Source organism: Calidris pugnax, unplaced genomic scaffold (genome assembly GCF_001431845.1).
Source record: "Calidris pugnax isolate Ruff unplaced genomic scaffold, ASM143184v1 scaffold17, whole genome shotgun sequence".
In the NCBI taxonomy this organism is placed as follows: Eukaryota; Metazoa; Chordata; class Aves; order Charadriiformes; family Scolopacidae; genus Calidris; species Calidris pugnax.
In genome coordinates this window covers 6,583,795-6,611,559 of record NW_015090794.1, presented here as the reverse complement: position 1 = coordinate 6,611,559, position 27,765 = coordinate 6,583,795, and the positions used below count along the sequence as shown (strand labels likewise).

General features: G+C 43.1%; 3 protein-coding genes and 1 long non-coding RNA gene across 4 annotated transcripts in view; 2 read left to right on the top strand and 2 right to left on the bottom strand.

Moving 5' to 3' along the window:
* LOC106884767 (multidrug resistance-associated protein 1) overlaps positions 1–11,905 on the top strand; it is a 56,184-nt gene extending 44,279 nt beyond the window's left edge. Inside the window, exon 32 of the mRNA XM_014936329.1 lies at positions 11,887–11,905. The gene's annotated coding sequence lies outside the window, so the exon portion shown is untranslated. The remainder of the gene's footprint in view (positions 1–11,886) is intronic.
* Positions 93–27,435, bottom strand: LOC106884771 (multidrug resistance-associated protein 6-like). Its single transcript, XM_014936334.1, has 31 exons — positions 27,246–27,435; positions 25,871–26,047; positions 25,395–25,520; positions 24,916–25,053; positions 23,879–24,004; positions 23,299–23,354; positions 22,364–22,495; positions 21,589–21,801; positions 20,507–20,684; positions 19,909–20,070; positions 18,302–18,394; positions 17,565–17,768; positions 17,070–17,216; positions 16,289–16,376; positions 15,921–15,987; positions 12,831–12,957; positions 12,172–12,348; positions 11,580–11,747; positions 10,844–11,027; positions 10,300–10,363; positions 9,678–9,798; positions 8,010–8,217; positions 6,599–6,909; positions 5,664–5,863; positions 4,860–4,986; positions 4,153–4,254; positions 3,269–3,415; positions 2,565–2,723; positions 2,155–2,321; positions 1,484–1,678; positions 93–949 (listed from the first exon to the last, which is right to left on the bottom strand). Exons 1-31 carry the CDS (start codon positions 27,297–27,299, stop codon positions 841–843), a joined length of 4,527 nt encoding a protein of 1,508 aa, XP_014791820.1. The 5' UTR covers positions 27,300–27,435; the 3' UTR covers positions 93–840.
* Positions 14,285–15,574, bottom strand: LOC106884770 (multidrug resistance-associated protein 6-like). The gene is made up of 3 exons (XM_014936333.1): positions 15,371–15,574; positions 14,876–15,022; positions 14,285–14,714 (listed from the first exon to the last, which is right to left on the bottom strand). Exons 1-3 carry the CDS (start codon positions 15,563–15,565, stop codon positions 14,625–14,627), a joined length of 432 nt encoding a protein of 143 aa, XP_014791819.1. The 5' UTR covers positions 15,566–15,574; the 3' UTR covers positions 14,285–14,624.
* On the top strand, positions 22,147–23,576 carry LOC106884772. The gene is made up of 3 exons (XR_001411285.1): positions 22,147–22,276; positions 22,404–22,521; positions 23,441–23,576. It is a non-coding gene; the product is annotated as an uncharacterized LOC106884772 (long non-coding RNA).
* Positions 27,436–27,765: the final 330 nt, after the last annotated feature.

Below are 27,765 nucleotides of genomic sequence, written 5' to 3'. Positions count from 1 at the left end.
ATTCCTGCCATTTTGAACTCTCTCATCCCCTCCCCAGTGTTCCTTTTTATACTACATTTACTTTTTCTCACTGAAGAGAGACATTTCAATACTTGATTCTATTTTTATTTCAGCTTTCTCAAAAATTAGGTCCTTTAACAAAAGTCACAGTAAACAGCAGTATCTCACAGTGTGATTTGTCACATTTTCTTGCTGGGATTCCTGAGACCTGGGGGCAGCTCTCGTGCTTAGTGGCACCCCACTTCCTTTTCCTGCGCCCCCAGTTTTGTGCACTTTGGGAGACAAGATCCAGCTGCTGCCTTGGAGCCCCCCCCACACGCGCGTAAGAGCAGGGCTCAGGTGAGCGGGCCTTACGACGTTGGCAAAAGGTGAAATTTGTTCTGCCTGGAACTTCAGGACACGCTGTAAACAGTTAAGTTTTCTTACTACCAGTGAAATTCTTGTTTGCTGTCCATAAAATCTCGTTGGCCTTTAAAAACAATCTCTGTAATCTTTAAGTGTGGCAGTATATTCGGGCTCCGTTTATAGTATAAATCAGAAAGGCTGTTGTATTTTTCTTTTGCCTTGTTTGCTTTTATACCATAAAAGCAACAAGGTGTTTAAGTTCTGACTGGCTCATTTTCAACAGAAGAGTGAGGTTTTGGTATCTGGAAACATAATGAAAATGGAATTGCTGAGTTTCCTATGGAAATAACAGGGTATCCCTTTTGATCTACTCACTGCGGTTATAGCTCAAACAAGATTTGGTTGAGCGTCAAGCATTTTAGAGTGAAACCAAGATAACTCAATTACAAGAACAATTATTCCTGATAGTAGTGGCATTACGGTGTACTCTGAGAGTCACGCGAGGCCTGATTCTTCCATCAGTCTGTAGAACAGTCCCTTCTGAGCTATTAAGTTTTCCAGAGTATCAAATTCTGCGATCCGACCATTGTCCAAGACTAAAATCCTGTGAAAATTAAAACAGAAGTATAAGCTTGGGGATACACCAGCGGCTGTAATAAACTTAGTTATTTATTTCTAATTATTTCTAAAACAGATGTCAGTACTTGCTTGTTATTCAAGCTTTTCAGCAGCTTTTCAGCTGGGAAACAGCTGTGGGGTAGAAACAGGTTTCTGATGAGTGACTATTCAAGTACTGAGTTTGTGGGAGGAGAGTTTTTGGCAACTGAGACTGGAATAAGCTTTGTGAAACATGTTTTAGCTTCATGATTTTAAGATGAAGCAAAGAGTGGTAGCCATGGTTTTACTGTCAGTGAGGAAAAAGGGGTATGACAGCATCATGTGACAATAAATGGTCTTCGTTTAACCTGTTGGTGCCTACCTGATGTAAGATAACTCCTACAATCTCTAAAGCAAAGTTTTGAGGGTTAAACAGGAACATGACAGAAATGCAAGTGCTGCTCACTAACGCTGGTCTGTGTAGTGCTCACAGGTTGCCTGTCCCTGCCTTCCTCCTCGGGAAAGCAGCTGGAGGGATTACCTGTCGCAGTCCATGAGGGTGTTTATCCGGTGAGCTATTGTTAACACCGTGCTGTCTTTGAAGTGAGTCCTCAGGGTGGACTGAATCTGAAGATCGGTTTCTAAATCCACTGCTGCTGTGGCCTCATCTAGAATGAGGATTTGGGCTTTCCGAAGAAGTGCCCTGGCCAGACAAACCAGCTGTTTCTGACCAGTGCTGCAAGTAAGAAGAGGGGTGGGTCAACAGAGAGCAGTAGTCACTTTTCCCTGGGGTGAATGCTAATATGTGATTAATTTGAAAATAGTAACGAAAAGGTGATTGTCCCTGTCCCTGGAAGGGTGATTGTGGCTGGTGGCACTGCAGGTAACAGCAGGAAACAACCTAAGGCAATGATGGGAGTGCATTGCTACAGCACACGGGAGACCTGCACTTGGAATAGGATTCCAGTGTGTAAAACCCTACGGAAATATAAGCCACCACAATGATTAAGTCTCAAAGGTCTTCCCCTTGGTGTCTTATGATTTGATTTCATGCTGCTAAACAAGACAATAATGCAGTAATTTGCTGTCTGGATTCTGGATACCTTTTTTTATTTTATTTAAATTAATTTTACTGCATGTCCCACTGTTTGTATGTTCTCCTGGCCCCCAGGCTGGCACTGCCCTGCCACTGGCTTTCTGCAGATAAGGTACCTTAGATTTTCCCCTTGGTCAGCGCACTTATATTCCAACTGATCTGGCAAATCTGCAACAAAGTTCTTGAGCTGAGTCAGTTCCAAAGCTGTCCAGATGTCTGCATCAGTGCATTGGTTTAATGGGTCGAGATTCATTCTTAAAGAGCCAGAAAACAAAACTGGGTCCTGAGCACAGAGACAGTACAAACAACTCCTGAAATGAATTATATAAATAAGCGCTCCAGTTTTCCCTGCTGGGTTCAAATCTGTGGCTCATGTCATATTGAATGGGAGACCACCATGGCAGAGCTTATTTTATTATTGCTTTGAAATTTCTGAATGTCTCTCCTCTCACAGAATCTTTAGACGCCCTTCCTAGGTGTTAAGGCTTACAACACTGCTGGAGCATTTTGGAAATTAATTTCGTACCTGGGGAATGACAGTTATCTTGGTTCTGAGGTCATGGAGGCCTAGTTGAGCAATATCTATTCCATCAATTAGGATCGCTCCTTCTGCAGCTTCCACTAATCGCAGCAATCCCACAGCAAGAGTCGATTTCCCAGCTCCTGTTCTCCCAGTTATGCCGATCTGTAAAGTGCAATGGGAAGCTTTTGGTTTTGATGTTGATTGTTTTCAACAGTCGTACAGACCTGTTACATAATTGCTCTTGGCCTTTTGAAGAGAGACAGCTTTGCATGGATCGTATCTTCAGGGCTGTTCAAGATTCATAGTCTAGCAATACGTTCTTAAAGGGGTATAATTTGTAATTGTTTTGTATGAAAAGGAATCTTGAAAGCCTTTGATGGGAAGAATAACTACAAGGCTTGGCAGGAGGACAGGGCCTTGATGTGGCACTCGATTTAAAAAGTGGAATTCCTTTGCTGTAATTGCTAACCTTCTGTGAAATGGAATTTCACTCAGAAGAATGTCTAGTGTATGCAGCAATTCTGGAAACACTTCCTTGCACTAGAAGAGGTGTGCAGGGTGACAGAAGGGCTCTGACCTTAGTGCAGCTTTCACGCTTGCAAGTGACAGTACCCTGGTGTGGGGCAGGGACTGTGTGTCCCAGATCCAATCACTGCAAAGCACAGTTCACACCTCGTGGCTCTTCTGAAACAAATGGCTTTTCTTACCTTCTCTCGCCCGTTGATGGTGAGACTGACACGTGTCAGTGCTAACTCCAAACCGGGCCTGTATCGCAAACTATAGTTTCTAAACTCAATTCTTCCTGCAGTGGGCCAAACTTGATCTTCAAGTTTGCCATTCAGAGTCCAGGGTGCCTAAACACACAAAAACAAACAGTTACATATAAAGCTGATTTTAAATTACCAAATCAAGTGGCCATACTGAAACGGGACGCTTATGAAGACATCTGTGCCAAATTTCCCCCATCTATTTACCGTTTCCAAAAGACGAAAGGGCCTTTAACCTTCATATTGCAAATGTTGAGTTTTTACTTTATGCAAAGATGCCTGAAAACAGGGATAAACATTTGTTCCGTGTCAGAGTTCTGACATTATGAGTGGTTCAATTAAAAAAGATTTATATGCCCCTGTAAACAGAACTGTGAAAATTCTCCTTTAGTAGGGCCTCAGGGCAGCATATGGAGAAATAATTTCAATGATTACAGAACAAAAATAATCACACTGGAGACTTGTAGTGGCTAAAAGGCTATCTAGCAGCCATCAGTTATCAGAGTTGCATCTGAACTCGTGCAATAAAGACGTACTCCAAATATGGGCAGAAAATACAGCTCATTCCACGAGTGTTACCAAGTAAAGCTATTTTAATGGCAATCTAATGCTTAACTGTCTTAAGGAAATAATGATGATCAGAGGTTATAAAACAAGTCTAGTCAGTTGGATAAAAAACAAATGCTGCAGTTCTTTACAGGAAATATAACTGGCCTTTTAGAAAGGGAAAACTAGGGGGTTTGTCCAGGTGGAACAGAAAAATTACTTGTTTAGTTTGCAGAGATGTTCCCTTCTGCTAGTAAGGTCACTAGTTGGTTAGATACCTCCTTAGGAGTCTTCAAGTATTCTCTCACTCTCTCCACAGAAACAATGTTGTTCTCTATCTCCGTCCAGGAACGCACCATCCAGTTCAGAACACCAGTTATCTGGCAGAAAGAAACAGAAGTATTAGGGCAGATAAAATAAGTCTTGACCTGTGCTTGTGAGGTACCTGGTACTTTGTCTTAGTGTTTCTTTATAAAGACCTCCTCATCAGCTAATTACTTCAGAAATCATCCCTTAAAAGGCTAATAACTAACCATAGATCCTTGTGAAAGTGTTGGTAAAGCTGTGTTTAAAGACCCTAGCCAACTCCCCCCATAGTTTCTCGGCGAGTTTACAGAGAATGAAATACTACTGAATTGGATGCTAGAAAATAGTGTAGCTGTTTCTCAGGCTATTGTGTAACTAGTCTGCAAGTAGATGCTGAAGACCTTGCTTCAGCTGCTCAGAGCATGCTGTGATTAAATATGAGTTCAGAGGCAGGAGGGAAAAGATGGCTGGTGCATGTGTTTGAGGTTCATTCCCTAAGGGGCCATGTGCTCCGGATGCTCTGGGTTTCAGCACTGACAGCAGGGTTTGGTAGGAGAAGGCATCTAGAAAGCCACAGAAATAGGCCATGATTCCTTAGAAATTAAAATGGTAGCAGAAATCAAAATGCAAGTTGCTTTTGATGAAAGGCCAGCATGGTATTACTTCAACACTGAGTTACCTGAAGAGCATATGAAACGGAGAAGCCAGCAGTTCCTGGACTAAGATGTGTTCTGCCCATTGCTGCAAATAGTGCTGCAAACAACACGATGCCATTGCCTAGAAACTCCAGGTTTGTAGCAAGCCACCTGCAAGAGGAGGAGAGGACAGGGCTGTTGCTGCGTGCCCTCTTCCTTTCTCCCAACAGACTCTGTGATTACTTTGCAAAATACTTGTGGAGCTGCCTGGATACAGAATACTCAACAGAGCTCGTCACATCCTGGCCATGTCTCACTGGAGCCTCAGCCAGATGCTTCAGTCTGTCCAAACTGGTTGGCTCGTGGTCTGTGCTAGGATTTTCTCCAAGGCCTGTTGGATGAGAGCAGCCAGCACACAGTGTCTTGGGTGAGTTGTAACATCTCTCACTCCTTCTGGTGCTCCTCAGTTGTTTCATGATGGCTCTATTGTCTGATGGGTTCTGTGTGTACCACAGGCCTCATGCACTCTGTCATGTGAGGATGGGCCTCACCAGGAATGTGCTACAGCTTTCTGCATTTTGGACACCATGATACCTCTAGCAGTGTGTCAGCATATGTGCATGCCCTGCCACCCAATGGAGATGGGGCCACGTTGGTTGTGTGAGGGGCACGTTGCCAGAGAGGAGCACAGTGTGAGTGATAATGAAAGAGGCTACCCCACCCCCAAACACTGCACCACTGCCTCATCTTCTATCTACCTCCACCCAAGCCCCAAGAGTAGTTATCTCCACTCACCAAGGCTGTGAAAATAAATTTATGGGTTTTTTTTTTGTACTGCAGATTTGTACCTGTCAGCAACTGCTCCAGGGAAGCATATTCGCTGGTTCTCATCCACCAGAAAATTGTTCTTCAAAATAAACCTCTCCTGGTCCTTGTAAGCACGGATCACAGTGCTCCCCTGGAAAGTTTCTGAGATGTGGGAGTAGATGGGTGACCTGCTGGCAGCCTCTCTGCGTCTCAGCTGGCAGGAGGTGATGACATAGAAGTGCTGGTACAAAGGGAAATGGAAGGGGAAGTGATTAGAAGGTTTATGCATCTGGAGGAGTGCTCCACAGAAAGGCCTCAACAAGCGTAATGGTATGTACTGTCCTAGTGTTATAAAACCTCATGTACAGGTAGGAGATGCCCTTAGAAGGTGAGGTAGCATTCTGCCTGTGCTGTCCTATCTTCATTAAGAATAATCTTGTGGTTAGTTAATTCAAAGCAACCAGGGTACTCTCAACTCACAAAGCCTCTGAACTCACACTTACTTTCTCCTGCAGACTGGCCCTTTGCTTGATGGAGAACAGAGGTGTTAGTTGCACCCTTACTTGCCCTGCCCTCGTGTTAAGTCCTAGCTGGCAAAACACTTGAGGTTTCAGAGCCCACCAAGGAGAGGCACACATGGATGTATTAAAAAGCAGTCTAAGAATTCTGGAGGAAAGGAAAAATGCCTTTGGTCTTAATGTGATTGCATTTACACTAATAGAGACAAGGAAGATAGCTCCAGATTTGATCTGGAAATCAGAAAAGCACAAGCCTCTTTGTGAAGTCTCTGGGATGCTGTGCAAGGGGGAGGTGATGTGGGAAGAGCTGCTGACATTACTCTTGCTCAGATGCAATTTGAGATGATGAAACTAGTTTCTGCATGTCTCTGTTCCTGAGAAATGGAAGGAGGCTTTCTGCAGGGGCACAGCCCTGTTGCTTCAGCCTCTCCTGCCTGTGTATCTATCTGAGCTCCTACCTGGATTGCAGCATAAAGAACAGTCAAGGGCACTATGGCCATTGCTGCCCTTGGTGTAGCCACTATTATCACAAGGTAGATCTCCAGCAAGTTGAACAAGAATCCCAGTAAGGACTTTAGCTTGTCAGGGATGACAGAATCAATAGCATCCATTTCTCTGGAGAAGCGGTTCAGCAAGTTTCCAATGGGTGTTTGCTCAAAGAAGACCATTGGGGATCTGGCAACGTTCCTCAGCAACTGCACAAACAGCTTGTGTGATGCTAACACGCCACCTAGAAGGACTGCTGCTGTGGAGACAAATCTGCCAAGGGCTGGAATATAAAAAGAAAAAGTAATTATTACTAGGTCTGAATAACCTCACCTTGGAGTTCTCCTTTGTGAGATCATGTTTTTCACTTAGTGCTGTGGATGCTATACTAGTGAAAGGAGCTGACTTTCTCTCTGAAGTGGTAGCAATTACGCAAAGCCTCAGAGCTGCAGGGTAAATTACCCTTTATGCAGGGCAGTTACAGAGGGGTGGAAGACCTTCTAGGCAAGCTTGATGGTGGCCACGAATTCAGCAACGTAAATACACAAAGCAAATTCTTTATTCTACACAAAATGAGCTTGACTGGAATTACTTTGAATTACTCAAAGTCTTAGGTTTCCTGCCTACAGATTCACTGTTAGCACAGAAGGGTTCCCATGCCCTCCAACTTGTTCAAAGCTTTCTCAATCTTTTGTCACTTGGGCTGTGATTTTTCTAGATTTGATTTCTGTCCAAAAGCAAGTTAACTTTTTTTTTTTTTTAAATTTAAAGACTGACCCGAAGAATTGTGGCCGTTTTTAAAGAGAAGGATTAAAAAATTGTAGAATTCCATGTGTTCCTCTTTTTCTCTCTCTCTTTACACTCAAAAGACCAAAACCAAGGTTTAACTCAGCATAGAGAAGAGTCACAGCTTGCACTTTGATATAATTAATTGATATTGGAGGAATGGAAAGGGATAAAAGGAAGAAGGATATGCAGAAGACGTTGGATACAAGGGGCAGGATACAAAAATAAGGATGTTGTAGTTCTTCCATTGCTGAATGTTTTTTAGAGGCTCAGGTCATTTAGCACCAGCAGGAAATACAGAGGAAGACACTATTCATCATGGTCTTCTAAAAGGCACAGAAGAACACTTCTAGCACACCATGAAGTGGAATTTCAGAGAGCAACACTGGAAATATTGTTCAGATCCCTTAGAAATCCTCTCTGTGCGTCAGAGCCTGTAGTTTTAGGTCTTGTGCCAAACCTTTAGGGCTGGTGCCAAAAGCCCAGGAGGCTAAGAGCCCATGGGTATGCACTTGTTTATATTCTGAGAAAACATCCTGGATATGGGAAAGGGAGATAGGAATACAGAGAAGAATTAGGTGAGCAAGTTAAACGAACCTTGAATGACTCCTAGTGCACCAAAGACTGCAACTCTCAGCTCCGTGTGCTGTTGTGTCCCATTGTGAACAGGGTCATCTGTCCACAGGCTGAGCCAGTAACCACGAGAGAAGGACACAGCTTGCTGACACATGAACAACAGAATGATGTACACACACAGTGGTAAGCCCATCGCCTTCAGGTAGGCTGCATAAATCAAAGTATTAACCTAGAGTGACACAATTAGGGAAAAACAGGAAGAGAGGTTGGGAGGATCAAGCTTGTTAGCAAGGAAAAGCAGCTTTGCAACAAGGACTGATTTATTACAGTGTATGTACTTCCTGGACGAAGGGATGGAATGTACCCTCTCCAAGTTTGCTGATGACACAAAACTAGGGGTGTCTGACACCCCAGAAGGCTGTGCCACCATCCAGAGAGACCTGGACAGGCTGGATAGCTGGGCAGAGAGAAACCTAATGAAATTTAACAAGGACAAGTGTAGGGTGCTGCACCTGGGAAGAAATAACCCCAAGCACCAGGCTGGGGGCTGACCTGCTGGAGAGCAGCTCTGAGGAGAAAGACCTGGGAGTCCTGGTGGACAACAGGATGACCGTGAGCCAGCAATGTGCCCTTGTGGCCAAGAAGGCAAAAATGGGGTGCATCCTGGGGTGCGTCACGAAGAGCGTGGCCAGCAGGTCAAGGGAGGTTATCCTGCCCTTCTACTCTGCCCTGGTGAGACCCCATCTGGAATCCTGTGTCCAGTTCTGGGCCCCCCAGTTCAAGAAGGACAGGGAACTGCTGGAGAGGGTACCGAAAAGGGTGCCACAAAGATGATTAAGGGCCTGGAGCATCTCTCCTACGAGGAGAAGCTGAGGCACTTAGGTCTTTTTAGTCTTGAGAAGAGAAGACTTAGGGGGGATCTAATCAATGCTTACAAATACTTAAAGGGAGGGTGCCAGGAGGAGAGGGCTGGTCTTTTTTCAGTGGTGCCCAGTGACAGGACAAGAGGAACACAAACTTGGGCACAAACTTGAGTATAAGAAGTTCCACCTAAACGTGAGGAGGAACTTTACTGTGAGAGTGGTAGAGCACTGGAACAAGCTGCCCAGAAAGGTGGTGGAGTCTCCTTCTTTGGAAACATTCAAAACTCGCCTGGACAAGTTCCTGTGCAACCTGCTCTAGGTAGACCCGCTCTGGTGGGGGAGTTGGACTGGATGATCTCCAGAGGTACCTTCCAACCCCATAACCACTTGGTTATGTGTTATGGGTCATAGAAACTATCTTAATCCTTTTTTGTTTTCCTCATGGATGAATGATGAAGCCATACCTAAATAAATCCAAGGTGTTAATGAGCTATTATTATCAACTGATGAATGCTACTGCAATAGGTTCGTGTTATTGCTGAAATGCATGTAAGGTTTTCCTTATGCTGGTTAGTGGTTTTCATTTGTTCTTGGTGTGAGTGAGAATGTGCTTTCTGTAATATACCTGCATTATTCCTATTTTGGAACCAGTGCTTAGATCAGGGCATCCCGGGAGATACAGTTTGCACAGAAGGTGCTGTGTAAAATAATGCAGTTGAATTGCACTGGTTTAACCTCGGCAGTGAGCTGACCTGCCTGCCCTGAGTGGGTCAGCAATGAACCCACGGTGTGTGTCTTTGCCTTTATAGGAAGGTGCTGTGCTTACCCTGCCGTGCTGGGTTTTCTCTCCCTTGGTTAATCTTCCTTTGGTGGCTGGAGCAGTGGGACAATCTTGGCTTACAGGAACGGTCTCCCTTTCCATAGCAGAAGATTTGACTGAACTGTCACTTCAGAAAGAAAACAAAAATCCTTTCAATTTTTAGCCAAGATAATAAGTATTTTAAAGTTGGATCTCCTCCTTATCCATCCACCCCTACGTTCATGTCTATTTTAGGGCTGCAGTTTTTGGGGTCTTCCAGAGTGACCCAAATCATTGTGCATATTTATCACAGGGACTGGGTTCTGTCGAGCTATTGACAGAGGCTTCAGGCATTCACTGGCTGGGGCTGGTGTAAAGTCAGACCTTACAGCCCCACTGGGAAGTGAACAGCAAGCAAATGTATCAACATGCTTTGTACGTGAGCTCTGGAATAAATTCTGTCTCCCTGTGAAATTTGGAGAAAGTGTTGGTCATCCTCCACATTCAAAAGCAGTTTCTTACCTATTCTTCAGTTTTTCTTGTTTGCTAGTATTATTAATTTACAGATCAATCCCAAACCTGTATAATAGCCAGTAAGTATGGGCTTTTGGAGCAAGTTCTTCAGTGCCCAAGACAGCATTAAGCTTACCTAGAGAGCTTCTCCTGTGATGGACCATTTCTAGAGGTGATGGTGCATCTGGCGTCTCCTATAGCTGTGAAATAAATGCATTTCTTTTCTAAATGTTTTAGAATGCCATTTTGTCCGGTATAACTTCTGAGAGACTGGTAATAGGGAAGAAAAATTCATTACAAAGAATTGTTTCTAAGGGCAGAAATATCAAGGTGAGGCTTGAAGAACAGCATATATAGTGGGTAATTCTATTTACTGCATGACTGTTGTCTACTAAGATGAAACTGTTTATTCAAGAACCAATTTTGAGGTAATGAGTCAGCTAATTTAACAGACATTTTTCCTTACACAAAGCAACAGCTTACTGTGATTGATCTTGGCTTTAAATGTCCATAATAAACAAATATAAGACTGGCTTTTCCAGTTTTATTCTCTTTTTTCTCTTCCCAACTGTGATCCAGTGCTGACTCCCTCGCCCCCAGTTCTTTAATGTTAAGCATAATATTAAGGAAACAATTGACTGATCTACCTAGGAAAAATGATTTTAACTCATTCAGGTTACCTGGAAAATCAGTGCCTGCCTTCTCTTCTGCAGTAATGTGTGAATGAAGAAATTCTGCAAAGGCCCCATTTCTCTGTAGAAGTTCTTGGTAGGAACCTACTTCTGAGATAGTTCCATCCACCAGAAAAACAATGTTGTCCACTTGAGGTAAAATGTTGATTGTGTGAGTCACCAGCACACGAGTCTGCTTGAATGAAGAGGAAACAGTTAAAATTGTTCAGGTGTTTCCCTGCTCATTTGAACTGCTGCAGTCAGCTGCCTTCTGAAGACAGACATGCACTCAGCGTGACCTATGATTTTTACTAACTTGGAGATATGTTTGTTATTTATCACTATCACTTCTGATGAAGTTTATCTTTGCAGCACAGCTTTGTGCCTGTTCTGGAAGTGCAGAACTCAGGAGTAGGGACTGATCAACTATAAACTTGCCGTAGAAGTAAGGCTGGAACTAGGCATGTGGTTTGCATGAGGATAAAGACAGTCTTTCAGGAGAACCTAACTTTTCAGTCTTCCTCCTAAGTGAGATTCACTGGAGGACTTCCATGTGCTGTGTGGACTGCAGAGGTGACCCGTTCCACTCCCAGTGTTGTTAACAGCAGCACACCTGCTGCCACTAGGAAAAAAGAATTCAGGAGTCTTGGATAAAGGGAGTAACCCGACTTACTGGAAACATTTCAGAGGCTCTGGTAATTAGATACATTTTGTAATCTTTTACAGTTCAGAAATTACAACACACCTTATCCTTCAGTAAGCCATTGGGTCCCAGAACATGTTCAAAAATGTGCTGTCCAACATGGGCATCAACAGCCGAGAGGGGGTCATCTAGTAGGTAAATCGAAGCCTTCTGGTACACGGCACGAGCAAGGTTCACTCTTTGCTTCTGCCCTCCAGATATATTTATTCCCTGTAAAAAAGTATTGACACTGTTTATTGCAAAGCTGCAGCATATTTGACAACTGTTGGCTCCATTTCACACTGAAGTTTTATGACTTCCTTATTTTTAAATCATTGCTTATCTCTCTCCTCTCCCTCCCTCCAAACAGGGCTCCTGAGTTGGAGGCAGATGCTTTTGGGCAACTCCACTCTCCTGCAAAAGAGGACCCAAGAATGACCTGGATTTGTTGATTTTTGTCTTGAGCAACTCGCGTATCTCTGGTTAGGTTAACTGTCAGGAGGTGGGCTTCAGGAAATCATGGCCTGACTTTTCAGAAATTACTGTGCACCTGCCCCCTGCAAGTTTAGTCCTTTTGTCGGTGTTTTTAAGCAGGATACCCAAAGTTGTAGCTACTCATGGAAAAGCTGGCCAAAATGTAAACCTAAGCCAGTACCTTCTCTCCTATTTCACTCTTCCGCCCTGCAGGGAAGCACTCCAAATCAGGTTGCAGTGCACAAGCATCTATCACTCTATTGAACCATGTTTCATCCATCTCTTTCCCAAAGAGAATATTATCCTCCACTGAAGCATTTTGTATCCAGGCTTGCTGGGGGACATAAGCTGCGATGCCCTATAAAAATGGAAGTAGAAGAACATTAACAGTCTTTTTCCTAAGCTCAACTTGACACTGTGGGAACCCGTCTTTGAAGAAAAACTCTCCCAATTAGCTTTACAGAAATCTGGAATGATCATCACCATTAACAGGTCTCAGAGGGCTTTGCAAAGTATGAGTCTGCAGTCTTATTATTTTATAGAGGAGGAAACAAAGGTGCAAGTACATGCTGTGATTTACCAGAATGGCACTTCAGCTCACTGTCAGAGTGGGAAATCTAACTGGATCTTTGAAGTCCTGTTCTGGTTCTCATTCCCAAGGGTCAGGCTCATCTGAGAGGTCTTAAGCACCTTCAGATAATTAAATGCAGGCTGCTACATACAGCCTTTGTTAAAATTCAGCAGTAAATGGGTCTTCATCAAGTATGCGATGCCTTAGTTAATACCTTACTGTTCCTGAAGACAGCCTAATTAGAAGCAAACACTCGGGGGAAAATGTACCTTCATGGTCACACAGCCGTCGGTCTTCTCCAGCTCGCCAAGTAATGCTGACAGCAGTGAGGACTTTCCAGCACCCACCTGGCCAACTACAGCAAGCAAGGAGCCTTGGGGCACAGTAAGATCTATTCTAGAGAGAAAAGGTAATCTCTTATCACCTTTTAGATACACTTTCTGAAAGAAAATGACCAAAATTCTTGCTACTGTTTTGTAGCAATAAAAATATACCAACTACCCCCCCCAATTTCATATTTGAGGCCTCAGTTACACAGGATTACTCTTCCTGTCATGCTGACCTTTTGCAGCAGAACAGGAGTCATCCCTTCAAAGACACCTGTTTCCAGAAAGTCTGGAAACCCAGATCCAAGACTCGGGTCTCCACTCTTGGAGACAGGGCTATCCCAAAGCATTAGATATGAAACATTCTTGAACATCAGAACTTTTCAACACTGTTTCTTCTCTAAAGTTGCAATGCCTTTTTGAAATAGGCAAGTAGTGATGTCTTATATAAGATCTGCAAACCATCAACTCTACTTTTTTGACTTAAATTACTGTAATTTCATATTTGGACAAGAAAATTGTGTAAAGAAAGCTGTCTTCATATATTAAGGCAACATTCAGATACAGGCAACTTCCCGTTGATATGCTCCCAGGCATAAAAGCAAGATGACATTTTGTCTGACTTTATAATTTCAGAATTCAACATTAAATATGAAGCAAACTCAGAAGCCTCTAAATATTCTACACTGGGCCTTGAGGAATTACTTCATTCAGCATCCACCCTGATCTACAGAACTGAGATGACTAAGGGTAAGTCTGTACCTTCTAAGACAAGAGGTTTCTTTGCTCCAGCAAAAAGTCCCATTTCTTATGGTGATACTTGCCTGTACTAAAATATAAGGAGAAATAAAACACTTGTAAATTCAAACGTAGGTACAGAAACATTCTTGTTTATTTGACTTTATGTGTCATTGTGTATTTCTATTATATAAAATGAACCTTAAGTATAGAAAGCAGGGGTTAATTACCAGATTAGATTTCATCTGTAGAAATAAATAGGCCTAAGAGAGAAAGTGACAGTGAGGGGCAAATATTTAGGATGCCTACCATAGTCAAGAGAGAAAAGAGTGGAAACTGAACAATGGAAGCTACTCCTCTTACAAGACAACAATGCTAACACAGAAGCTCACCACAGTCAGAAGTGTTTCTACTTGAGCTCTCAGGATTCAGTTCTTCCAGATTCAGAAAAGCTGCTAAGCGGTTTAAAGAAACTTTGGCCTGAAATGAAGAAGCACACAAAAGAATAATTTGGAACAGAAAGGGAGCTACAACTCAAAGTGAACACTCATCTTGAAGACCCGCTTAGCCTGTTGACTAGGTGCTTGACAAATGCAGCTCTACAACTCAAAGTGAACACTCATCTTGAAGAACCGCTTAGCCTGTTGACTAGGTGATTAGATTGACAAATGCAGCTTTTCCTCATGTTAACTGCCTTTATTTCCACTTTACTTAGCAAAAAACCCATATTCTTCCCTGTGTTTTCACTTCTGTTCACACAGTGAAATTAGTGCTTTTTCTCCAGTTCATCATGCAATCTTTCCAATGATTGCTTCTGTACGTGAGGACTTGTGGCAGTCTTCTTAGGGTGCAAGAGGGAAATCCAATTTCTTACTGGACAAGGACTTGCTTTTCTCTCTGGCTTGGGCTAACAGGGTTTCCACTGATCTCCCATGGAGATTTTGCTCCATCTATTCAGATTTCCATGGTTAAAAACAGAACTGGAAGCACCTCTGAGATCTAACGGTCCTCGTGATTGGCCTCAAAAGACTTAAGAATAGTTCTTGGTGACTGTTTTGCCAATGTACGGAGCCTTTCTGAAAAACAAAACTACAAAGTACCTTTAGCTGCGAGTCCTTGCACTTCACCATTTCACAATAGCAATTAAATAGCAAGCCCTGATGTTCGAAGCCCTAAGAAATCACCTCTTCATGGTGATATATGAAAAATTACCTATGGCCAAAGAAAAAGGAACAAAGCTTGCAATTAACCTGGACAGCAGCATTTATGGAGAATGGCAGGAAGGAGTGTGCAGTGTTGAGAATATTGATCAGTGTTAAAGATACAAAGGCCTTCTGAGCATCCAGGACGTGTGAGGTATCCACCAGGGTGTAGACAGCAAACATGACAAACGCAATCTGAAAGGGAGCAAAGGAAAAGCAAACCATTTGTGTCAAACAGGGAAGAGAATGGTTTAAGGGTGACAGGCCCCTTCCTAAAGACCCTGGAACCCATTTAGTTAAACCCAGGCTATTGCCCACATACATGGTAACCATCCTGCAAATGTCAGAGGCAAAGGTCTTGCATGTTGGTGACAAAACCAAGTCTGATCATTTTATGCTTGCTCTGCTTTAAGGAAGTTTTGTTGCTGCAACCACAGCAAGGTCTTTATCTTTAGATGTCACACAGGAAAAATCTGTCCAGACAGGAGTACAAAGAGAAACAGAAGTAATAGCATGTTTTATGTAGGAAGGTGAACCACTCACCAGGAAAGTTGATGAATGGAAAGACGCCAGAGATGCTGAGAAGAGAATCTGAGATTTTTTTAGCGCCTGAAGTTCTTGCTTCCGGATACCAAGCACTTTCTCCATGAAGGTTTTCTCCCAGCCATACAGTTTGATTACTTTAATGTCACTGAGAATGGCATTGGTGAGTTTGGCCCGCTCATCTTTATGTTTCATCTGGATCTCCTGTAATAAATGTTAGACTTCTATCATTTAATAGATTGAATGTTTAACAGTGCAATTATTCTGAAAAATGCCTTATTCCTGCCTATGAATTCTGACTAAATTTCCCTGCAGTTGAGCTGTGTATACTGTTTTGCTTATGAATCTTCCAGGCTGGGCTTCCCGTTGATATGCTCCCAGGCATAAAAGCAAGATGACATTTTGTCTGACTTTATAATTTCAGAATTCAACATTAAATATGAAGCAAACTCAGAAGCCTCTAAATATTCTACACTGGGCCTTGAGGAATTACTTCATTCAGCATCCACCGTGATCTACAGAACTGAGATGACTAAGGGTAAGTCTGTACCTTCTAAGACAAGAGGTTTCTTTGCTCCAGCAAAAAGTCCCATTTCTTATGGTGATACTTGCCTGTACTAAAATATAAGGAGAAATAGAACACTTGTAATTTAAAACGTAGGTACAGAAACATTCCTGTTTATTTGACTTTATGTGTCATTGTGTATTTCTATTATATAAAATGAACCTTAAGTATAGAAAGCAGGGGTTAATTACCAGATTAGATTTCATCTGTAGAAATAAATAGGCCTAAGAGAGAAAGTGACAGTGAGGGGCAAATATTTAGGATGCCTACCATAGTCAAGAGAGAAAAGAGTGGAAACTGAACAATGGAAGCTACTCCTCTTACAAGACAACAATGCTAACACAGAAGCTCACCACAGTCAGAAGTGTTTCTACTTGAGCTCTCAGGATTCAGTTCTTCCAGATTCAGAAAAGCTGCTAAGCGGTTTAAAGAAACTTTGGCCTGAAATGAAGAAGCACACAAAAGAATAATTTGGAACAGAAAGGGAGCTACAACTCAAAGTGAACACTCATCTTGAAGCCCCGCTTAGCCTGTTGACTAGGTGCTTGACAAATGCAGCTCTTCCTCATGTTAACTGCCTTTATTTCCACTTTACTTAGCAAAAAACCCATATTCTTCCCTGTGTTTTCACTTCTGTTCACACAGTGAAATTAGTGCTTTTTCTCCAGTTCATCATGCAATCTTTCCAATGATTGCTTCTGTACGTGAGGACTTGTGGCAGTCTTCTTAGGGTGCAAGAGGGAAATCCAATTTCTTACTGGACAAGGACTTGCTTTTCTCTCTGGCTTGGGCTAACAGGGTTTCCACTGATCTCCCATGGAGATTTTGCTCCATCTATTCAGATTTCCATGGTTAAAAACAGAACTGGAAGCACCTCTGAGATCTAACGGTCCTCGTGATTGGCCTCAAAAGACTTAAGAATAGTTCTTGGTGACTGTTTTGCCAATGTACGGAGCCTTTCTGAAAAACAAAACTACAAAGTACCTTTAGCTGCGAGTCCTTGCACTTCACCATTTCACAATAGCAATTAAATAGCAAGCCCTGATGTTCGAAGCCCTAAGAAATCACCTCTTCATGGTGATATATGAAAAATTACCTATGGCCAAAGAAAAAGGAACAAAGCTTGCAATTAACCTGGACAGCAGCATTTATGGAGAATGGCAGGAAGGAGTGTGCAGTGTTGAGAATATTGATCAGTGTTAAAGATACAAAGGCCTTCTGAGCATCCAGGACGTGTGAGGTATCCACCAGGGTGTAGACAGCAAACATGACAAACGCAATCTGAAAGGGAGCAAAGGAAAAGCAAACCATTTGTGTCAAACAGGGAAGAGAATGGTTTAAGGGTGACAGGCCCCTTCCTAAAGACCCTGGAACCCATTTAGTTAAACCCAGGCTATTGCCCACATACATGGTAACCATCCTGCAAATGTCAGAGGCAAAGGTCTTGCATGTTGGTGACAAAACCAAGTCTGATCATTTTATGCTTGCTCTGCTTTAAGGAAGTTTTGTTGCTGCAACCACAGCAAGGTCTTTATCTTTAGATGTCACACAGGAAAAATCTGTCCAGACAGGAGTACAAAGAGAAACAGAAGTAATAGCATGTTTTATGTAGGAAGGTGAACCACTCACCAGGAAAGTTGATGAATGGAAAGACGCCAGAGATGCTGAGAAGAGAATCTGAGATTTTTTTAGCGCCTGAAGTTCTTGCTTCCGGATACCAAGCACTTTCTCCATGAAGGTTTTCTCCCAGCCATACAGTTTGATTACTTTAATGTCACTGAGAATGGCATTGGTGAGTTTGGCCCGCTCATCTTTATGTTTCATCTGGATCTCCTGTAATAAATGTTAGACTTCTATCATTTAATAGATTGAATGTTTAACAGTGCAATTATTCTGAAAAATGCCTTATTCCTGCCTATGAATTCTGACTAAATTTCCCTGCAGTTGAGCTGTGTATACTGTTTTGCTTATGAATCTTCCAGGCTGGGAAATATTTGCTTTTCATCTTCAGAGCTTTATTTTTACTGGCAATACATAAAAAACACAGAAAAGGTGGGCAAACAAGTCAAAAGACTGAACATGTTCCTTCAGACAGTCATGGTCAGCATGAATAAATATTAAACTGTTACTTGATGTGAAATGTTAGTGATATACTTCAGTACATTTTTTACATTTTTTAGTACACTTTTCAGTACAGACTTTCTGGTTTTTTCTTCCCATCATGCCTGCTGTAATCATTGGTAGCTTTTGGGTTCCATGTGATCCTTCTCTGGAAAAGCACAGCAGCCTTTAACTTAGATTTAAAAGTAGTACCCTAGCCTAATTCAAGTCAGCAAACCACTTCATTTTTATGAAGCAAAATGTACCTGAAACTGACTCCTCTTCTTGGTGATCACAAAATTCAGAGGCAAAAGAAAAAGGAATACAGCAATTGAAGCCAAGGCAGATGGCCCAAGAAGCTGCCAGGAGAGAAAAGGGAAGAGGAAGATTACTAGAAATGACTGTTTTCCATTCCCCCTCTCTCACCTTCCCTCTTATTTGAACTTATGCCTAACATCCCTAATGGCTAAGGCTTTACTCTAATCTTGCCTTTGCCTTTCCTGGGAATTGTGCTCCCCAAGCACTGTGGATTGTTAGCTCTCCAGGCCGGGGAACTCCTGTCATCATGCTCTGCTGAATTTATTTGCTTCCCTAAAAAGGACCTACAATAGCGCTGAAAGTGATCCAGAGGCACGCTGACTATTCAAGTCATTTCTGCTGCGGTCCATCTGGTCGTGGATGCATTAAGGAGGACATCTTGTGGCTGGCACAAGTAAGTGAACCGAAACAAATACAGGTTTTGTTTTAAAAAACAAACCCAAACTGTCCACAAACTTAACAGCTCAGCTTGTCTGAAGCTACATCAACTCGTGAGATGAAATGGTAGCACCATACTGTGCCACGTACTCTTTGGACAGCTCTTGGCTACCAGGGTTCATAATGAATTGAGTATCAAAATAGAGAGCTTGTTTCTCATGGTTTAGTTACATCTCTCTACAGACGGCTTACGTTGGCAAGAGAGGTGAGTGCTGCTGTATACAGAGAGATAAAAGTATTCTCTATGCAAATGGTCGCTGAACACTAGCAAACAAAATGTTAATTATGCTCCAACTACATGCAATCATGTTCAGCTTGTCAACATCGATAGAAAAGTGATGATGATTTTTCAAAAGTCTATACTATCGCTATAAGGTCATACTATCCTGCCAGGCACAAGGCATAGTCCATTCTGGACTCAAAGGCCTCTGGAAAGCTCCTGGGAATCACCTGTATCTGTAGTTCCATTTGGTGTGCTGCCAAAAACAGGGACTAAGAAACAGGGCTTTGTCCTGCTGAGAACATAGCATATATTGAATTAAGGGGAAAAAAAAGATATTTTAGATTATCATCCTTTATTTCTAATTCAGGTTTTTCTCTCTCCTTTCTAAACTCCTTGATACCTATGAAATTCAGTGTATCCAATACTCTTTTTGAATATCATATAACTTCAAACTGTTTCACTGAGCTTGTGGTAATCAGGCTTCAGGATGAAGTATGTCAACTTGCTATTTCTGACCATTCTCCTTATGTTCTCTAACTACACTGAGGAGCTTAAAGTGGACTCTCAGCCTGCACTGGGCCACCACATTTTGGTTGAAAAAAAGAGGTGACACAAGAAATTCTGAGGCAGAACCATATTCACAGTCTTTTTCCTACAAGCGACTGAATGCTGAATATACAGGTGAGAAAATGAAGTGAAGGATAAGGTACGGATTTTATACCAATAAAAATATCTTCTAAAAAGAAAAGTGAATCCACAATGCTTCAGAGCTAAGAGAAATATGGCAATTTCAGGATATTCAGACCAGCAAAGCTCTAAGCAGAATTTTGAAAACTCTTTTCCTTTGATACCTACAATAGGAAGGGATTGATAGGGACTGTTACCATATTTTACCTGCCACAGGAAGACAAAGCAGATGATAATCCGAATAGGAGCAAGCCAGGTCCCATTGAAGTAGATAATCAGATCCATTAGCTTTTGGACATCAACAGATACCAGATTAACAATTTCACCTACTGTTGCTGCTTTCCTTGATGCATTGGACATGACTAGGATCTAGACAAGGGTAGAGAAGAAAGGAAAGGTGTCATCAAACAGCTTTGGTCCAAAAATCTAACAATTTTCTTACACAGAAGGAAAAAAAAAAAAAAAGAGATGGAGAAAAATGTCAAATCCTAGGTACTGAAAATGCGCTGTTGCCTGGAATATGTAACTTCACTTTAAGATGAAGAATGTACCATAATCTACAGCATAAGAAAGTTTATGTTGCTTTTTCCTCTTTCCTTTTCTTGGCCTTCCCTTCAGCGGCAAGAGCTGAAAAACAAATAGTAAAATACCTCCCACACACTGTTCAGAGATGAATACAGCACAGAATTATAACCTAAAAGCAGTTTCTAATAACATCTACCCTGATATTGTTAAAAACAAATGTCAAAACTACTAATGTAGCGGTAGAAAAGAAATGAGGCTGAGTAGGATGCTCCAGGCTCACCTTCCTGTACACAAGCCCTGTTACTGCAGTTTTCAGTCTCAATCCCAGAACAAGACACATGTACATATATCGTTGTTCAAACAGAGTCTGGAGACAAGCCAAAAGGAACATAGCCAAGGCATAGAAATAGCCGTGCCAGGCAGGGGCTTCTTGATCTTCAATGAACTCCAGGAAAAGGCTACAAGACAAGAGCAAAATGTTGATGAATCCACATAGAACTGATGAAATATCTGACACACAAAAATACCAGGTTTTTTTTTCTGTATTCTCTCTGGCTGATGTTTATCAGTAAAATAGCAGAAGAATTGGAAAAACTCCTAAGTATCCTATGTCTTATAATATCCTGATTTCTGACGTTTGACCATTCTTGGTTTTGAAGCAATCTCTGATCTCAGCATCTTCTCAGCGGAGACCTCATTTTCAGTGTTAAGGATGGCTCCTGAATTTCATGAATTTTTCATAAATATGCAAATTGGGAGTCATAATCTAAGTAAGTCTTTGACATTTCCAGAACTTCTCTTAATCTTAATGACTAAGAAGTGATTTTTGCCCTTGAAAATATACTGTAATGCAAGTTTGTGTTGTACCAACACAGTCTACAAAGCATTATGTTAACTGACTAAAGAAGTTATTTAAGATGTTTAGGATGCACAGCTGGGCTTTATAATTAGTCAGGCAACACAGAGTCGTAAGACTACGGCAAGTTGTTGACAGCCTGTATAAATGATGTGATATATAGAACCATCAAATAACTCACTCCTGTTCTAGTCAAGTAAAAAGGCTTAGTAAAAGCAAAAAAGTAAAAAGCCTAATGCAGCCTGTCCTTTCCACTGTTGGAATACAGCAGTGGAGAAAGCGTGCACAACTTTTGACAGTGGTTTGTTGTGTTTTTTTCCCCAGTGAGTTGACTGTGGGCTTAGCACACATGATAATCCATCTCTTTTCATTAGCAATAGGAGATTTCAAAAGATAAGTGTTTGTGTGTCGACCTCTGTGGGTGCTGGCATACGCAGCTCTGTGTGAGGTCATGCACAGACCAACCTTGTACATGTGACAGAAATACATTACAAATGCACACATACCTCAGTAACTTTGGGATGGAAAACAAGAAGACATCACAGATAACTAAGCAGACAGTGCTGAGAAGGAAATAGGTTCCAAACATACTCCAAAATGTTTTCAGTAAGGGCCCGCTTGGACTGTGCTCTGTCTGCAGTAGAACCTCGGTCTCTTCAGCTTCTGCTATGCCAGTTCCACTCTTCTGACCCTTTTTAAATGTAGCAGACTCTATTTTTCTAAAGAAAAAAAGAATGAGAAAGCTAACCGCAATTGGAAAAAGCCTGGGGATTTGGTGTTTTCAAAAAATGATTAAATATCTCACACTGGGTCTGGTGCCATGTCCAGTATAAATGCTCATCAAAAAACCTTATAGTTCTGTGCTTCCAGGAATGAAAGGATGTTCTCCAGCAGATTTCAACACTTAAAATCAGATTTTACACAAAGGAAGTCACCCATTGAGCGCTCATCCACTGAAGAATAAACACCCCCGAGTTTTTATAGCAGAGTTACTTGGATGATTTTATGTATGCTATCCTTTTCTTCTTGATGTTTAATGTACAAATAATTCAGTGGGATTGAATCTTTCAACCTTCCTCTTGTCTAGGTAGGGAGCACCTAGCAGAGCCTGAATATGTGCTGAAGCAGTCTGCCTGGCACTCCACAGGGAATGGAGGGGATTAAAGCTTGTTCTGAGAATGCACACCAGCACCTGTGAGCATATTTGTTTATATTATCTAAAGGCAAGAGAGAAACTGCTCAGCTGAGCCCACAACACACTCTCTAAGATCAAGTACTCACTGCTGGGTTCTGCTGTGATACTTCTTCCACTCTCTTTCAGCCCAGGCAACAATTTCTTCAGAGGAGTCCTCTTTCCTCACTGTCCACAAGTCATCCCCGCACAAGGACTGCTGACAGCCTTTCCAGACCAGCCTGGGGAACACACAGACTGCTGTGAGGTAAGCACAGAAGAACTTGTTGTGCCTGTAAGATTGTCAAAATGGATGGGCTTTAAGTCAGTGCACCACAGGCAGCACATAGGGACTTGCTTATATAAAACACTACTCGGGACTATCCTTTCCCAGGATAAATATGAATGTTCAGGAACAGCAATTTTGCTTCAAGTCCCCACACTTATCTTCTGTCAACATAATGAGGATTTGCAAGTAAGTCCTAATTTCTAGTCCATACTGAGAGCTGGGTCTTGGGCAGTTGAGGACAAGAGTTCAGTTTAACTTACTCTGTGGCTCAGTGAAACACAGAGGAGGCCTTATCATGGCAGATATTAGGCCCAAGGTATGTAATCGTTTTAATTCTCAGTGCTAAGCAGTAGGCTGGGCCAATGTCCTCACTCCCTATTTTCCCCTTGCCCATCACTTGTTACAGGAGGGGCTGGCAGGCAGGTAGGCCTGTGGCTGGTGCACAGTGAACTTCTGAGATTGCTGAGGTCTACTTCAAGATTGGGAGGGCACGGGAAGGGTAGTTGGAAGGGGAAAGAGAATTATCTAGAATCACAAATTTGTGTTTTGAACTACTTTGAGAAAAGTAAGTTAAATTTTTGTAATTTGATCTTGTAAGAATACCTCAAAACCCCAGAGAAAGAATTTAAATCCTCACTGCATAAGCCAACTCGGAGGCTGAGATGTACTGGCTGTCATCTTCACCCTCGCTTATGCTGCTGGTTTTTTCTGGTATTCTAGCAAAAACATGTCTTTTTTTTTGGTGTGTTTTCTTACCCAGAGAACCACCAGTACGTGATTTTGGAAAGAAAAGAGCTGCTGGCTTCTGGACACTGATGGGAGGAAAAACATGGGTGATATTTATATATAGAAAAGGGCATGTGTCAGATGAATATAATTCCCTTCTGTGCTTCCCCAGGAAAAGAAATCAAAAAGTTACACCACCACCCCCCATTCATTGACCCTAACAATGTACACGTATTGTGGAGGATCAAAGAATATCATTCTTCACACCCAAAGACATTCATTTTCTGAAGCACAGGGCTCTGCCATACTCATGCCTCAGAGTACCGCTGCACAGGAGAGCAGAGGGAAGCAGTATGAGCCCCATCTACTGCTTTCAATGAAAAAAAGGTGAGTATGGACAGAAAAGGTTTTCAGTTTTTCAAAACATACCTAGGGAGACAGGGTACTGCTATTCCAAATTTTGCCTGTTAACCTTTTAAAACCATCAGCCTTTATAAAGAATGATGCATCTTTTATCTCCCAGATACTTGTGCTCCTGTGTATCTCCATAAATTCAAACTCCTGTTTGAGCAATGACACAATGTGTTATGAAAAGCTACGTTACACTTACAGCATTGTTGACAGCTTTAGAGAAGAAGGGAGGGTGATCAACTAAGCAGAATAGCACAAGTTCTCCTAGCACCAGGCTAGCATAAAGGTAAGTTGTAACCTGGCGGAAATGGTCTTCCAGGAAGCCCTAGGAAACAGAACACTGTTGAGAATGAGGTAAAAACCTTCATCTGAAATCAGCAGAGAAAGATGGCTTCTCACATTCCACCAGCCATAAGCTCTTGAGTTTCAGTTTGAAACATGAGTTGCATTTATTTTAACTGTATTTATGTAGAGCTGCTTAAATAAGTAACTCCTGAAAGTGGAATATCAGAAAATGCTAAATAAAGGACACATTTGTTATTTATAATGATGGTTTTAAGTGAGAGTCCATGAAGGGTGCTCTAATTTGTCAATGAGAAAAACCAAGGAAAAAGTCTGAGTGTTTTTGGAACTGTATTTTGGTTGCAAGAAACGGTAAAGTGTTATTTCTACAAGAAGCCTGGTGCCTGAGTATCATTCAACATAGCAATGTATCTTCAGAGGAACAAGCAAGTTCCAACTCTCTTTTGTTTAGTGGTGGCGTGGTTTTCCCCTATTACTTAAACATACAGGTAATACAAACTTTTGCTTATTCCTTGTGATGGAAAGGTACAACTGTTTGCCTGAGGAAAATGGCCACTGACAGTGCCTCAAATGTGTAAACCCAGCCAGTACACAACTAAATATTTATCACAATTACCCAAATAAAAAAAAGGTATAATGTATCAACATATTTATGATGATACAAAATCTGGCATAAGGTCAGTTTTTAGTGACAGCGTTTGTATTCAGTTTGTCTGAACATATCACTTTGTCATCTCCACTTTGTCCTATCCCTTGATATTCACTCCGTCTATATTGAAAGGGATAGGATAAAGCGGAGATGACAAAGTGTCATCAACTATTTTTCTCAGCACATATCTTGGGAGGAATTTGGTTCTCCACCTCACAACCAATGAGCCCTGTAGTTTAGAGACTTCATACCCCTGTGTGTTACAGGTACATGATTTCACTTACTCTTTCCAGGGCCTGTTGGACTTTGGAACTAAACATCACAACTGCAGCCATGAATGAGAGCAGCCAGAAAACCAACAAGATGCCTGAAGACCGGATGCCCATCACTCTTTCCACATGGATAAGGAACATGGCAAGGATCTGCAAGGAAGTACAAAGTTGTCCAAATAAATAGTTGGTAACAGAATGCCAAAATTAATATCAATTTAATGGATACAACAGAGAAAAATCAGTTAGTTTCTTGCCCAAACATTTCAAGGTGTTCAGAGCTGCAGTATGTGTTCCTAAAAGGCTAAAACTAAAAAGCATTTTGTGCAATTTTGCACTCAAGAATGTGTCTCCAGAAAGGGCAAGTAACAAAACTACACAGGGGCCAACAGGATCTAGGCTACAACTTGTGCTCAGAGACATTGAGAAACACAGTATCTGCCCCAGGAGGGCTACGCTGGGCCACATGCAGACAAAAAAAAAGGAATAATTACCATTGTGATTCCCACCATGGTGGGGCTAATGAAGAACACTGGAGCCCGTGGGATTCCATGGCTTATCTCCCACAGTGCAAAGAAGACATTAGAAAAACACAATATTACCAGGGTGAATCCAAGGACCTGGGTGAGAGACAGCAAACACACATTAGAATGGACTGAAATGATGATGGGACCATCTACCAAACTGAATGCCCCAAGCAGCCTGGCTGTAAGGCTGGAGAGGTGGAGCAGCAGGTTTGGGACAGAGTGTTACAGGAGGTAGCGGGGAATTGAATGGCAGTAGAGGAGATCTTCTGACAGTTCTTCCTAAAACTTTACTTGATTTATACTGACCTAACTTTACCCGAGTGAGTAAATGTCAAAGCAAAGACAGACATGGATCGTCAAAAAAGAATTAATGATTTAGAAAAATTAAATTCTGCATCAAAGTTGTGATAACATTAGGATCAAACCCCATCCTCCACCCTTACCATTTTGGCTTTGAAGATGTGGGATATCCTGATATAGCCATTTTTTCTGTGTCGAAGATACAAGTAGTAGAAAGGAAAACAGATCCAAAGATAGACACAAGGGATCCAAGCAATGACTGTACTCTCAAAACACCAGGTAAATCTTGGGGTGCTTGTATACCATGTCTGGTTCCAGTCCTGTCACAGAATCAACACAGCAGTGAAACAGTAAAGCTAACGTATGCAGAATTTCACCAGCTAATGGAAGTTGGTAATGCTACAACTGAGATCTACTGTAACACTGGAGAGACTTGATTTAGGGTTTCAAATGTAAAAAACCCTTGGCGACAGAGGGGCTGCTGGAGAACAGCAAGGTGTCACAGGTGTGGGTGGGAGGACTTGGCAGTAGCATTTTTAGAGGGAATGGAAGTAGAAAGGAGGGGGGGAATGGTTGGAAAAGTAAGAGATGCCAAAGAAAGGACATCATGTATCAGAACTAGAGAAAAAAAAAAAAAAAGAGACGAATTTTAAGTTATTGAATGTGGAATACGTAATTTGGGAATGAAGAAAATAATCAGCATTTGGGAACTATCAGAATAGTCACTAAGGAAAGACTGCTGAAATGGAGATGAGGAGGAAAGAAGTATCCTAGTGCATAAACTGCATCACAACTCCATTCCTTCAGCTGTATTTATAATCCATTTGTAGGTTTTGGGTTTTTTTTTTGAATGAAGAGTTGCATCTCACCTACTAGCATAAAAATACAGCAAACTGTAGATGAACAGGCGAGGGTTATTTCATTTCAGCAGCTAGTGGAGGTGGTTTGAGCCCTTTGTGATACAAAGCAAGGCTAGTGGAAAGGAATCACTTGATGAAAAGAGGAAGCAGGTAACAGCGCACAAATTATTATGGGAGTTTATCAACCTTCAGGATGGAAATCCACGTGAGACTGGACTGATGAGCTCACTGGAGCCCTTTTAAAGGTATTTCTGTAGCGGGTCGTTCAGCAGACACTTTCTGAAGTCAATAAAGGGACCAATTTCAACACCCTTCCAGCAGCGCACGCTCCCCTCACCACATCTACTGTCCCGGGATGAAGTTCTCTATCTGGGTGAAGACCAGGTGTCCCTGGGAGGCAAAGTCCATGACACCAGCAGCCCCTGGTGGAACATGCTTCACCGCTGACAGCCCGCCGCCCTCCCCGCTCTAACCCCGCGCTGGCACCCGCCCCGGGCGGAGGGTCCGCGGGTACCGGGCGGGCGGGGAGCGGCCCCCGGGCCCCCCGCGGTGGGATCCCCCGCACCCCGCGGCGGGGCAGGGGCTGGCCGCCTCCCGTTCCCTGCGCTCGGTCCGGGCGGGGGGTCTGAGGTGCCGCGGCCCTCGCTCGCTCACTCACCCAGAGCCCGGCGGAGCCTTCCCGGGACCCGCACAGCGCACCGCCCGCCGCCATGGTGCCCGCCGGGGGTGCGGGCGGGGCGTCACGGCTCGGCTCGGTGGGGGCGGTCCGCCTGCCGCCCCGGACCCTCCGCTCGGCGCCCCGGGGCGCGCCTCAGCGCCGGCGGGACGGGCCCGTCCTCACGGGGCAGCGGCCGAGGGCGCCGTTCGCGCCTGGGGGAGCCCCGGAGCGCCCCGTCCCGTCCCGGCTGGGGGCCGCGGGGGCAGCGGGCAAAGTCCGGCCGGGAGCTCCTCGGGGACACGGCCGGGTTGGTGCAGCCCGGCAGCGGGATGGGGCGGGGGCTCCGGTGCCGCTCCCTCGCCTCAGCCCCGGCGGGGAGGCCTCGCCGGGAGGCAGCGGCGCGTCGCCTCAGACGGGAGCGGCACGAAGGAGCTCGGGGTGATCCCCGGGGAGGCAGCGGGGAGGGCTCCGCTGCGCGCTGTGGAGAGCTGCCGGCGGGGGCGGGACACCCCGCGGCGGG